Genomic DNA, 12,386 nt, shown 5'->3' with positions numbered 1-12,386 from the left:
CTTAATTGTTTGAGCTAAGCTTTAACAAAAATGAAATTAGATAATTTCATCATATATATACATTTTACTAAAGGGAAAAGATAAATTATATGTTAATTAATGGTTAGTTTTTAGTATGTTAACATGAGAACTTTTTTTTTTTTTTTTTACTTGCACAAGATGTGCAAGTCCGTGTCCTTTTTTAACGTTTTACAAATCTAATTAATCTTCGCTCACCCTTAGAGGAAAATGGACTGGCCTCAGGGAGGAGTTTGTATTGTAGAGGATTTGATCAATTCCGCAAGTGCTCTTTGCCATAGCTATGCATATTCGGGTAACCTTAGATTAGAGTTGGATACAAGGAACATATAGATTTAACATAATGATATAAGAATTGACATGGTTCAACTGTAACCCTAATCATGGTGAACAATTTGCCATCTTGCAACTACCATGACCCAAACTCATTACAATGGGCCCCAATTAATTATTGCACCCAATGGCCATTTGGAGGCCAAGCCCAAGCCCAATCCCAATCCTTTGAACTTGGGGAACAAAATGAGCTAAGTTCTGTTATGCCTTTTGAAAAGTTCTATATATTTTATTCTTTGTGTCAATTTAATGCAAATTGGCTGCCCATCTTATCATCAGAAGCTCGTTTCCCTCTTCTTTTTAGGGTCAGTAGTCCCACAAATTTCAGTTTTCCAATTGATGACTTTCTATGGGGACATATGGGCCCAGCACACCTTCACCAATGCAAAACTGGGCCCATTTGTTAGCTGATGCCAGCAAATCCCTAGGATTAAGGAGGTGTTTGGTCAATGAAATAGGAAAACAAAAGCCACTTTGTTTTGCTTAATCATCGCATCAATAAAAAAAATTATTTTCAGTTAGTAAAATCCTTAAGACAGGTTTGGAAATTCTCTTTTAGACTTTAAATTGATGTCATAAATAAATAGAATCTCCAAACGTGGCCTTAGTGGTATTTTCTGCACCAGTAGGAAAAGAGGTTCATTTGCTCAATATTTTGTGCTGCTTTATAGGATTCCCTCTTCTTTCTAATTTCCAGTGCAAAAACAAGAATATGAGATTTCCTAAATGCTAAAGGTCAAAAAGGTAATCTCTCCATGATTACCTGCACAATTAATTTTTCCCATGACATACTCTCTAAGTTAGACAAATTTTTTAACCAATTTTCAATATATTAATCAAACAATAGAAAGAAGTTGTGAATATTATTTTACAAAAATAAATTATTATCCACAAATAAACGAAGCGTTATATTTACTTTGCACTTCTCAAAAAGAAAATTATCACTATTTGATGGATTATTTTCTCTATAAAAATATAATATATTTTTTTCTGATAAATTTTGGACAATTAATTAATATAGTTGATTTTTTTGAATCCGAACTGTCAATTATAAATTGATTTTTCTATATTTGATTGTAATATTTATTTATTACAATCAGAAATTTAATAAGAAATTGAATACTCTTGATCAGTAGATTGATTTTACATATTTTGTTTCAATATTTTTCTATTACTTGTGTAAAATGTTACAAATTAAAGGAAAGTGAGAGTGAGGTCCAAACCGGAATGTAAATGATCTTTGATTTGACTATTAGGTCAAGAATTCATTAACTTGTTATGTTATGTTATAATTGCAACCGAGTAAAATAAAGTGTCATTGATCATTTTAAACATAAAATATCTCATTTTAAGTAGTAAAACTATATATAAATAAAAAACTATCATTCAAACACTAGATTTTGTAAAATACAATGATTATATATTAAAATTTTATAAGAATTTGATTTTTTTTAAAATATTTATATTAGGCAGGACAAGATATGATTTGAACATCAAGATCTGAAACTATTTTTTTCCATTAAGATGTTCTTTTGAATTAAAAAACGGTCTTATTCCGTAACTAATACCGTTATTAAGGAACTAATATTTGAACTAATGTTTTATAATAAACATTAAAATAACTAATACTTGAACTTAATTATAACCCAATATTATCATTAAATTATAACATTAAGAAATTAATAGTGGAATTCAACTATTATGATGATAGCTAATATTTGTATCTAATACTAAAAAGTAAAAAAATAATATTTCAATATTAAAATTTAATAAGAAAATAAATATTAGTAATGATTAATATCTAAATTCAATTAGGAATCCTCATATTTAAATTTAAATTTATTATTAAAAAATATTAAATCACGAGCGTGAACAATAAGTATAGATAATATATAAAACACGTTATTGAAAACTAATATAATAAAGCAAGTAAATTTTTACTAGCATCTCTAAATAAGATTTCAAAATAATTGGCTTTTATTTAGTTGAAAATAAATTGAATTTATTATTTTTTTTTATTGAATTAGATTGTGCTAAATATAATTAATTAATTGCAATTTTAGGAAAATAATAATATATTAAGTAATAATTTATATAATTTTTAATGATATGAATAAATTACTTAATTTATAGATTTTAATAATATGAACAGTTGTTTTTTAATTATAAAATAAATTATTTAAAAATAAGTTGAATTTATATTTGTTTATTTACTGAATTAATCAATTGATTATAATGTTAGAGAATTCATACTATATTAAATGATAATTTATATAGCTTTTTAATGATGTAAATGATTATTTTTTAATTCGTGGATTTTAATTATATATCTAGTTATTTTGTATATGAATTTCAAAATAGATTATTTTAGAAATAAATTAAAGATTTATCATTATTTATTTACTAAATTAAATTATTTTAAATATAATTTATTAATTATAATATTAGAAAATTAATAACATGTTAAGTGACAGTTTATAAAAAATTTATTCATATAGAATGCATCAATAATAACTAACATAATGTAAAAATTTATTTTTCCTTCATATTTTTTTTCTCTCGTATTTTCTCCGTTCCAAAACAAGTGAAGCAAAGAAAATTTTTTTATTTTCCTTCTTAATTTTCATTCCTCCCATATTTTCCAACAATGCAAACACACACAAAGGTGATGTTTAGTTGGGGTAAGTATATCAGGGAAGTGTAACTTTTCAGAAAGTGCATGACGTGCTTGTGTTTGGTTTGTATTATCAATTCTATTTTGTGAGAAGTAGATCATTCAACTTTCCTTACACATGGGAAGTAACTTCCTTAGGTATGGATAAGAAAGTTGCACTCCCTAATTAAGTGCAATAAATTTACTAATTTAACTTATTATCTAAATTCACTCAAATTTATATTATGGATATCATTATAATTTGTAATTTGAGAGCAATTCACTTTTCAGAAGTTGATTTGCATATCTACCGCACACAAATTATATTTTCTGAAAAATAATTTTCTTGAAAATGTACTTCGGGAATTATACTTCCCGGAAAGTGGGCCGTTTTGAGCCAAACGATGCCTTAAATCCAAAATTATGGGTTTATGGCATGTAATCGGTGCAAATGCTGAAAATAACTTGAACCTTTAATAAAGCTATTCATTACCTTTAAAACAAGCTTTGCTTTTGAGAAGTTATTACCAAACAAGTTGAGAATATGATTTCCTCTCTCTCTCTCTCTCTCTCTCTCTCTCTCTCTCATGCACACCATTGTCAATATCTTACACAGAACGCGGAATTCAGTCTATCCCCACCAAGAAGGCCAGAAAGCAACAAACAAAAAATAATTTGTACTGTATCCATTACATCAAGAAATAGTTTCTTGAAACATAAATAATTTATAGCATAAGGTGACTTCTTTTTTTTTTTTTTTTTTTTTTTTTTGCCTTTTCTAATATGTTGAGGTAAAGCAAACAAAGCTGCTTTATTCTTGTAACTTGTAAGAGCAAGAAAGAACAATGTCATCATCAAACCAGAACCTTAAAGATCTTCAATGGCTTCTACAAGCCATAAGATCTGAAACCCTAAATCTACAATGCATTTCTTTTTACCTTTCTCAAACAGCTTCAGGATGTTATCAAGAAACAGAAAATTCTTTGAACATCAACATTTCTGAGAACGACCTTTCTTTCTTTTCCCAAATCCTTTCAGATTTAGGCATAGCCAAGAAACCTCAATCTTCTTTAACAAATCTTGAATTTTACAGAGTGGACTGGGGACTAGAACAGATACTGTTTCTTGGAATTTTAATGCAGAACAGCTCAAGCATCAAGCAGCTTGTTTTTCGCCGGAACAGATTCAATAAAGAATGTTTGTTTGAGCTTTGTGAGGTTTTGAAGAGGAATGCAGTGATTAAAGAAATTATGTTTTGTGAATCATGTATAGGTTCTGTTGGAGCTGGACTTGTAGCTGCTGCTCTGAAGGTGAATGAGAGCTTGGATGAGTTGCAGATATGGGAAGACTCAATAGGATCAAAAGGGGCAGAAGAGCTTTCTAAGATGATTGAAACAAACTCAACTTTAAAGCTTTTGACAATTTTTGATTCACATATAACAGCAATTCCACTTATATCAGCTGTTTTAGCAAGAAATAGGACAATGGAGGTTCATGTATGGAGTGGAAAAAATGGAGAGAAAAGTTCGAAGGTAGTGGAGTTTTTGCCTGAAAATAGTACACTTAGAATTTATAAACTAGACATTCCAGGTTCTTGTAGGGTTGCTTGCTCTTTAGGATTGAACACAACTGTGAAGTCACTAGACATGAGTGGAGTGAAGCTGAAATCACGGTGGGCCAAAGAGTTTCGATGGGTTTTGGAGCAGAATCGGAGTCTTAAAGAGGTTAGGTTGGCGAAGACTTGCCTTAAAGATAAGGGAGTTGTGTATGTTGCAGCTGGACTTTTCAAGAATCGGAGTTTGGAAAACTTATTTCTTGATGGAAACTGGTTTAGTGGGATAGGTGTAGAGCATTTGCTATGCCCTCTGAGTAGGTTCTCTGCTCTGCAATGCCAAGCTAATATTACTCTTAAGTTTTTGACATTTGGTGGAGGAAAAACAAGGATTGGAAGAGATGGGCTCGCGGCAATTATACAGATGATAACATCTAACGAAACTGTGACCAAGCTGGGAATATGTGATGATGAGAGTTTGAGACCAGACGATTTTGTAAAAATTTTCAGGAGCTTAGAAAAGAATGCAAGTTTGAGGCGTTTGTCTTTCCAAGGTTGTAAAGGGGTTCAAGGAGAATTAGTACTAAAGACAATAATGGAGATGTTGCAAGTAAATCCTTGGATTGAAGACATTGATCTTTCAAGAACTCCGCTGCAGAATTCGGGTAAGACTGATGCAATTTATCAAAGATTAGGCCAGAATGGAAAGACTACTGAACCAGAAGCAGAAACGGATTTGCTTAAGGACATGCCACTTACTGAGCCAAAGAGTTGCAGGGTATTTTTATGTGGGCAAGAATATGCAGGTAAAGATATCTGCAAAGTAATTAAGAAACATATTAACTGAAATGCTAACTCCTTTTTTTAATCCTTATTTGCAGGCAAGACTACACTTTGTAACTCTATATCACAAAATTTTTCTGCATCAAAGCTTTCGTACATTGACCAAGTGAGAACTCTAGTGAATCCAATTGAACAAGCTGTTAGAACAAGTGGAATGAAAATAAAGACTTTCAGAGATGAAGATACAAAGATTTCAATGTGGAATCTTGCAGGCCAACATGAGTTTTATTCCCTTCACGATCTTATGTTTCCTGGGCATGGAAGTGCATCATTCTTCTTGATCATATCAAGTATGTTCAGAAAACCCAGCAACCGAGAACCAAAGACGCCAGAAGAGATTGAAGAGGACTTGCAATATTGGCTCAGATTCATAGTTTCCAACTCAAGAAAAGCTATTCAACAATGTATGTTGCCAAATGTAACTATAGTCCTCACACATTGCGACAAAATCAACCAACCATCGCAAAACTTGCAGCTCATAGTGACTTCAATACAGAGAGTAAGAGACAAGTTCCAAGGGTTTGTTGACCTGTATCAAACTGTATTCACAGTTGACGCAAGATCATCTGCATCTATTAGTAAACTCACTCATCATCTTCGAAAGACAAGCAAGACGATTCTCCAAAGAGTGCCTCGAGTTTATCAGCTTTGCAATGATCTAATTCAAATTTTATCAGACTGGAGCTCTGAGAACTACAACAAGCCAGCAATGAAGTGGAAAGAATTTGGTGAGCTTTGCCAAGCGAAGGTTCCTCCATTGCGAATCCGTTCTAGACAAGACAATAAAGAAAAGATGGAAATGAGGAGAAGGGCCGTTTCTAGTTGCCTTCATCATACAGGTGAATTGATATATTTCGATGAATTAGGCTTCTTAATCTTAGACTGTGAGTGGTTCTGTGGTGAAGTGCTTAGCCAACTAATAAAATTGGACGTGAAAAAGCAAAGCTCAATGGAGAATAATGGATTTATTACCAGAAAAGAATTGGAGAAAATTCTAAGAGGAAGTTTACAGGGTCAGATTCCTGGAATGGGTTCAAAGGTGTTTGAGAACTTAGAGGCCAGTGACCTTGTGAAAATGATGCTGAAACTAGAACTGTGCTACGAACAAGATCCATCTGATCCAAATTCTCTGCTATTGATTCCATCAATGCTTGAGGAAGGCAGAGGAAAGCCCCAGAGGTGGCAGTTAAGTCAACCTGACTGCCTTTATGCAGGAAGGCATCTCGAGTGTGATGACTCGAGCCATATGTTTCTCACACCAGGCTTCTTTCCTCGTTTGCAGGTACTCTTTGTATTTGCTTTAGTACTTTCTGAAAATGCCATGAAATTCGGGATTATCTTGTAACTCTTACTCATTAATTTTAATTGTTTTTGAACCCAGGTTCATCTTCATAATAGAATCATGGCGTTGAAGAACCAGCATGGAGCAACCTATAGTCTTGAGAAATACCTCATCTTGATAAACATCAATGGTACCTACATCAGAGTAGAACTTGGAGGACAATTGGGATACTACATTGATGTTCTTGCTTGCTCTACCAAGAATTTGACAGAAACCCTAAGACTTATTCAGCAGCTCATAATTCCAGCAATCCATAGTCTCTGCCACGGTGTTACCTTGGCAGAAAGCATTATAAGGCCTGAATGCGTGCAAAACTTGACACCTCCCAGGTACAGGAAAACACAAGTTGTGTCTGTGCAGCAATTGAAACAGGCGTTGCTATCGCTTCCTGCAGACGGCATGTATGATTATCAGCATACTTGGGATCAAGTTTTGCATTCTGGCAGACCTATTCTAAAAGCTGGATTTGATCTTGCTCGAGACCTGCTATCAGATGATGACTTCCGGGAAGTACTGCACAGGAGATATCATGACTTGTATAATCTTGCTGTGGAATTGGATATTCCAACAGAAATAAATCCAGATGGAATTGATCAAGCAGTTAACGAACTTGGCAAAGTTGATCCTAGCTTTGCTGGAATTGCGAAGGGGGTGGACCAAGTACTGCAGCGACTCAAGATTATTGAACAAGAGATAAGAGACTTGAAGCAAGAGATACAAGGGTTAAGATATTATGAGCACAGACTTCTCTTTGAACTTCATCTCAAAATGAACTACCTTATGAACTACACCATTCAAATGGAAGAGAGGAAGGTGCCTAACATGTTCTTTTTTGTTAGGACAGAAAACTACTCGAGAAGATTAGTCACCAGCATAATCTCTGGCATGACCGCACTTCGGATGCACATGCTATGTGAATACAGGCGAGAAATGCATGTTGTTGAAGATCAAATAGGTTGTGAAATGATGCAGGTTGATAACAACACAGTGAAATGTCTGGCTCCACACATGAAAAATTTCATGAAGTTGGTAACTATGGCTCTTAAGATAGGAGCACATTTGGCAGTTGGAATGGGAGAAATGATACCAGATTTGAGCAGGGAAGTTGCTCATTTGACTGGGTCTTCCCTTATGTATGGTGCAGCAGGAGCAGTTGCAGCTGGAGCCATGGGTGCAGTGGCTATGGGACGGAACAGAAGCTCAAGAGACATTCAACAAGATCAAAGAGCAGCACAGCAATGGGTGGTGGATTACTTAAGAGAACGGAGGTGCTCGACTGGAAAGGATATTGCAGAGAAGTTTGGATTATGGCGAGTAAGATACCGAGATGACGGGCAGATTGCATGGATCTGTAGGAGGCATATGAGCATGAGAGCAAATGAAATAATTGAAGCACCCATTTGAAACTGTCCTGCCTCAAAGAGCATGAACATGGGTTTATCATTAATACTTTTCTTTGTTATGTATGCCATTTTCTTTTATATCCAGTTAAACAATTTCTAGTCAGATAAAATATGCTGTAATTACTTCAACTTTTATGAAGCAAAAACTCCTCTTTGAAAATCTCATAATAAACACTAAAAAGAACACTACTACTTGCCAGGCACCCAGTAGAGCTCAGAAGAAATTTCTTTTCCTGTAAAACCTTCAGGCATATGTTATAAGTCACAGAATTGCACATGTAGACTAGCAGTATCAGAGGTATTTGGAGATGGATTCTTGTCTTGCTATAACAATTTGAAAAATAGAAAAGCAAAATCATGAAGGCTTTAAAATAACCATGTGAGTGTGGGACCATTAATAAATTCATTATTAGCCCATAATTAGATGAAATTTGATCACATAATCATTGAGTCTGAAAATTGAAAATAAGCAGGAATAAATAAGGGAAATTTCCATTTATACTAACATCAGTTGTTACTGAACAAAGCTGATGATAATAACACATACAAAGTCATGATTTTCCGTTTGTGGTCACCTAAACATCTCAACATACAAAGGAAAACATCACACTACATTGATACATTATTACACTTCACCATTAGTATTAGTCTTCTTGCTAAAGTCTAAAGTCACCTGTGTGTTTTCCTCTGACCCAGTAGAACTACTGCTCAGAAGAAAGCCCTGCTCCCATAAAACACGCGGGAACCACTGTTCTTTGAAGATTGAATTTTCTGATCAGAAGTTGAACTACCTGAACTGGTTGGTCCACTATCAATGTCCAAAGGAAGCTTCATCTTTGCCAATGACTCCGTGAATTGCTGCATGCTTTTCATGTACATGTCTACTATGTCCTGTTGAACCACATTTGGCTCTGGTTCAATATTCATAGTAATAACAGGCTTTACAATTTTCTCACTTTTTGCCCTACCAGATGAATCACTCTCGCCGTCTTCATCTTCCACACCCTTTTTCTCCTTTTCAGCTGAGTCTTGCTCCTGGTTTGGTTTTGAAGCTGGAGCATCAGAGGTATCGGAGCTTGCAGCGATAGAAGGAGAAGAAACCCCATTGGTTGAAACGCTGCTTGGAGGTGAATCAAGCTTAGGAGCTTGAATGGAATCAACAGTAGCAGCCGAGAAGCTTTCTGTGACATGAAAATCCATTTCTGAACTAACATGATTCTCTAAATCAGATGTCACCAAGCTCTCTGAGCTTTCAGAGTCCACACTTGCGCATGGGATCCCAAAATACTCTGAAACCATCATTTGGTTTTCGTTCACAATTTTTGGATCAGGGAACTCAATCTTTTCAAATTCACAGGGGAGTGATTCCTGTATTGCTGAGTCTTGCACATTTCCATCTGTAGCTAAAGCATTAGGCATAGCAGGAATTGCCAGGACATCAGGTGAAACTCCACTGTATGATAGAGATAACTGAACGAACCCTGCCGGAGAATGGAATAAATCAGTTGAAGAAAGAGAGAACTCTTTCTCCAACTTCCCATTCTTGATTAGAACATCAGATAGTGGCACCAGTGCAAACCCCAACAATTGATCCTCGAGATAATTCCTCACCCTGCTCATCATGAATATCTCACATTTAAGAGAGGAATCAACAGTCTTAACATTCAGCCGGAGACTGTCATTGAAGACTGGATTCCTCCCACCACCATTAATGATTTTAGTGGAGACTGTATTGTCAGGATCACTAGTGAGGCAAAACTTAGCATAAACATCTTGCTTGTGGTAAATGCATATGTTATGAATATCCCTAGCCTGATGTATATAGACCTCAAGGGTACCAATGAAATCCTCCATATTACCAACCGTTGCTGCCTTCTTCTGGACCTCAATTCCTTTCGTTAAACCACCAGAGTTTGGAACAGAATAATCAGATTTCTGCTTCTCTGTCTCAGTTACAATGGAAGTCTTGAATGGTGATACAACAGATTGTGGAGAATCCATAATCACGCCCAGAAAATGGACCTGTCATAACACAAAAAAGATCTATATCAAAAATCAAGTCATCCAGATGAAGACCTGCACTATAAGAATTATGACCTTCTGAACCTTACGCCGAAAACCAACAACCAACTCTCCAAACCAAATCACAAGGTAGACCTTTGATACTCCAAATAAAATGAAGATAATTCTTAAAAACGTTATGCAATTAATTGATTTAAACCCCCAGCAAGATGAACCACAGACGAAGATGCAAGGCTTTTACTGAGTTGAAATAATTATAAAGATTCAAAGCCAAATTGCATGAAGAAACCTTTTGCCTCTCCAACACAACGATTGAGCTAAGAGCAGCAACCTGAAAGCAAGCTTGAGCTGAAGAGTAGCACAAAATTCTCGTAATCTAGGAAATTTGTCTTTAAACTCCAATGAAAACCCAAACCCAAGTTTAAAACTAACAGAAGGGAACCTGGGACACAGCCAGAGCAAAGCCAAGCCTTGGCTAAAAATTCCCAAAAACCACAACAATGAGAGACTACGAACCACAAAACCCGACTCCCAACTCAAATTACAGGCAAGACCCTGAACTCTTAACCAAACCTACAAGCCAAAATAAAGGAAGAGCATAAGTAATAAAAAACTTCCGAAGGCAGAAAAGCCAAAATCCTCCCAAAAGTGATTATTCCAGTGAAACCACTCACAGACTGCACAAACTTAAAAGAAGAAAGGCAAAGACACCTAAACAGCCATACCAAAATACCAGATTCCAATAAAGCTATAAACTTTTCCGAATAGAAACGGAATCCAAGAGGAGTGAAACAAGGAAAGCAAAAAAGCAAATTAACCGAGATCAAAATACAAAATTCAAAAAAAAAATCCCAAAAATAAAAAAAGAAAGGAAAAATCTCCTCAAATCTCACAACACCCTAAAAAAAACTAGCATAATTCAACGCTAAAACAGTAAAACAAACACGGAAGTGCTAAAAGCCAAAGACGGCACAACAACCCAAGCTCATCACTCAGAATTAAAAAAAAAAGAGAGAAACCCACTAAAATTCTCCTCAAAAGCATAAAGAAATGAACTCACCAATTATTTCGAAACCACAAAGAGATTGACAAGAAAACAAAAGATGGTATTCGTTAAACTTGCCTTAGTCACCAAAGTCAAAATGATTTGTATAGAATCTGTGCCTCTAATCCAAGATCTAGCCAAGACCCAATTCTTGAAATTTTCACTCTTTTAAGCTTTTGCTGTTGAACTTGTTAAAAGCAAGCAAATGAAAACCTGCTTAAAAAATAACTGAAAGAGCAAGCGAATAAAATCCAACCTATCTGCTGATAATAATCTAAAATAGATAAGAAGAGTACTTTCTATCAAAGAGAGAGAGATGTGTACTGATATTTGTCTGGTAGCCTGTGTATGTAAAATATTACATATAAAATGAATTCATACTCTGTTTTGGGGGGTTTTTTTTTTTTTTTTTTCCCTTCCATTTATAATATGCATACGTATATAAATTGTATATACAGAAGATAACAAAGGAGGATGATGGGTCTCACTTCTTCATAGAAGACTAGGGATACACCGCCCCACGCGACTGGGCAATGGCAAGCCAAAGGACCAATGAGAAGAGAGAATTGTGCGTTTTTGTAGGTGGGGACATTGAAAACATTGAGCCTGCAAAATCTTTTCTTTATATATTTTTCCCACCCCGCAGTTTGTCTTCTTCTGGAGCTGCTGCGCCCGTGGTATTCGATAATTGGTGTCTGTTGGTTTTATTTTATATATATTGATATTGCTTCTTTTTTTATAAAAATAATTTTTATTTAAATGATTGGATAAATTCATTATAATAGATAATGAAGGTATCGTATTAAATAATTTTATAATTCTTCTGCTTTTTTTTAATTATTAATTGGATAACTAATTTCCTTTTACTTTTATATATATATATATATATATATTTTTTTTTTTTTTTTTTTGGGAAACCTTCTTTATATTTTAGCTGGAGGAGGTGTTTAATTTCATTGTTAATGTGATCTAATCTTAGGGTAAAATCGCTATGGTGTGATATACATTAATGATTTATTTGAACGAGTGTAAAATATGATTGGACGTAAATATGAAATTTCTTGGCATCTAAATTTATTATTTGGTTTGGATCAAAATGTAAATATTTTTAGACTAATTCTCACTCCATTCTTTTTTTTTTTTTTAAATAATATTTTTTTCCAGTCTTATTTTAC

The 12,386-nt window shown here is 34.3% G+C and overlaps 2 protein-coding genes across 2 annotated transcripts; one reads left to right on the top strand and one right to left on the bottom strand.

The window, feature by feature from the left end:
- Nucleotides 1-3,546: 3,546 nt before the first annotated feature.
- On the top strand, nt 3,547-8,304 carry LOC105633053 (tornado 1). Its single transcript, XM_012215570.4, has 3 exons — nt 3,547-5,362; nt 5,438-6,681; nt 6,781-8,304. Exons 1-3 carry the CDS (start codon nt 3,850-3,852, stop codon nt 8,143-8,145), a joined length of 4,122 nt encoding a protein of 1,373 aa, XP_012070960.1. The 5' UTR covers nt 3,547-3,849; the 3' UTR covers nt 8,146-8,304.
- A 306-nt stretch (nt 8,305-8,610) lies between these two features.
- LOC105633052 (Calcium-dependent lipid-binding (CaLB domain) family protein) lies at nt 8,611-11,637 on the bottom strand. Its single transcript, XM_012215567.4, has 2 exons — nt 11,290-11,637; nt 8,611-10,166 (listed from the first exon to the last, which is right to left on the bottom strand). The coding sequence occupies exon 2, from the start codon at nt 10,143-10,145 to the stop codon at nt 8,853-8,855; it is 1,293 nt and encodes a 430-aa protein (XP_012070957.1). The 5' UTR covers nt 10,146-10,166; nt 11,290-11,637; the 3' UTR covers nt 8,611-8,852.
- Between the last annotated feature and the right edge of the window lie 749 nt (nt 11,638-12,386).

Source organism: Jatropha curcas, chromosome 7, assembly GCF_041381405.1.
Source record: "Jatropha curcas cultivar XTBG-Jc1 chromosome 7, XTBG_Jcur_1.0, whole genome shotgun sequence".
In the NCBI taxonomy this organism is placed as follows: domain Eukaryota; kingdom Viridiplantae; phylum Streptophyta; class Magnoliopsida; order Malpighiales; family Euphorbiaceae; genus Jatropha; species Jatropha curcas.
Note: the sequence above shows the minus strand (reverse complement) of the source record. Positions and strands in the feature narration are given on the sequence as shown.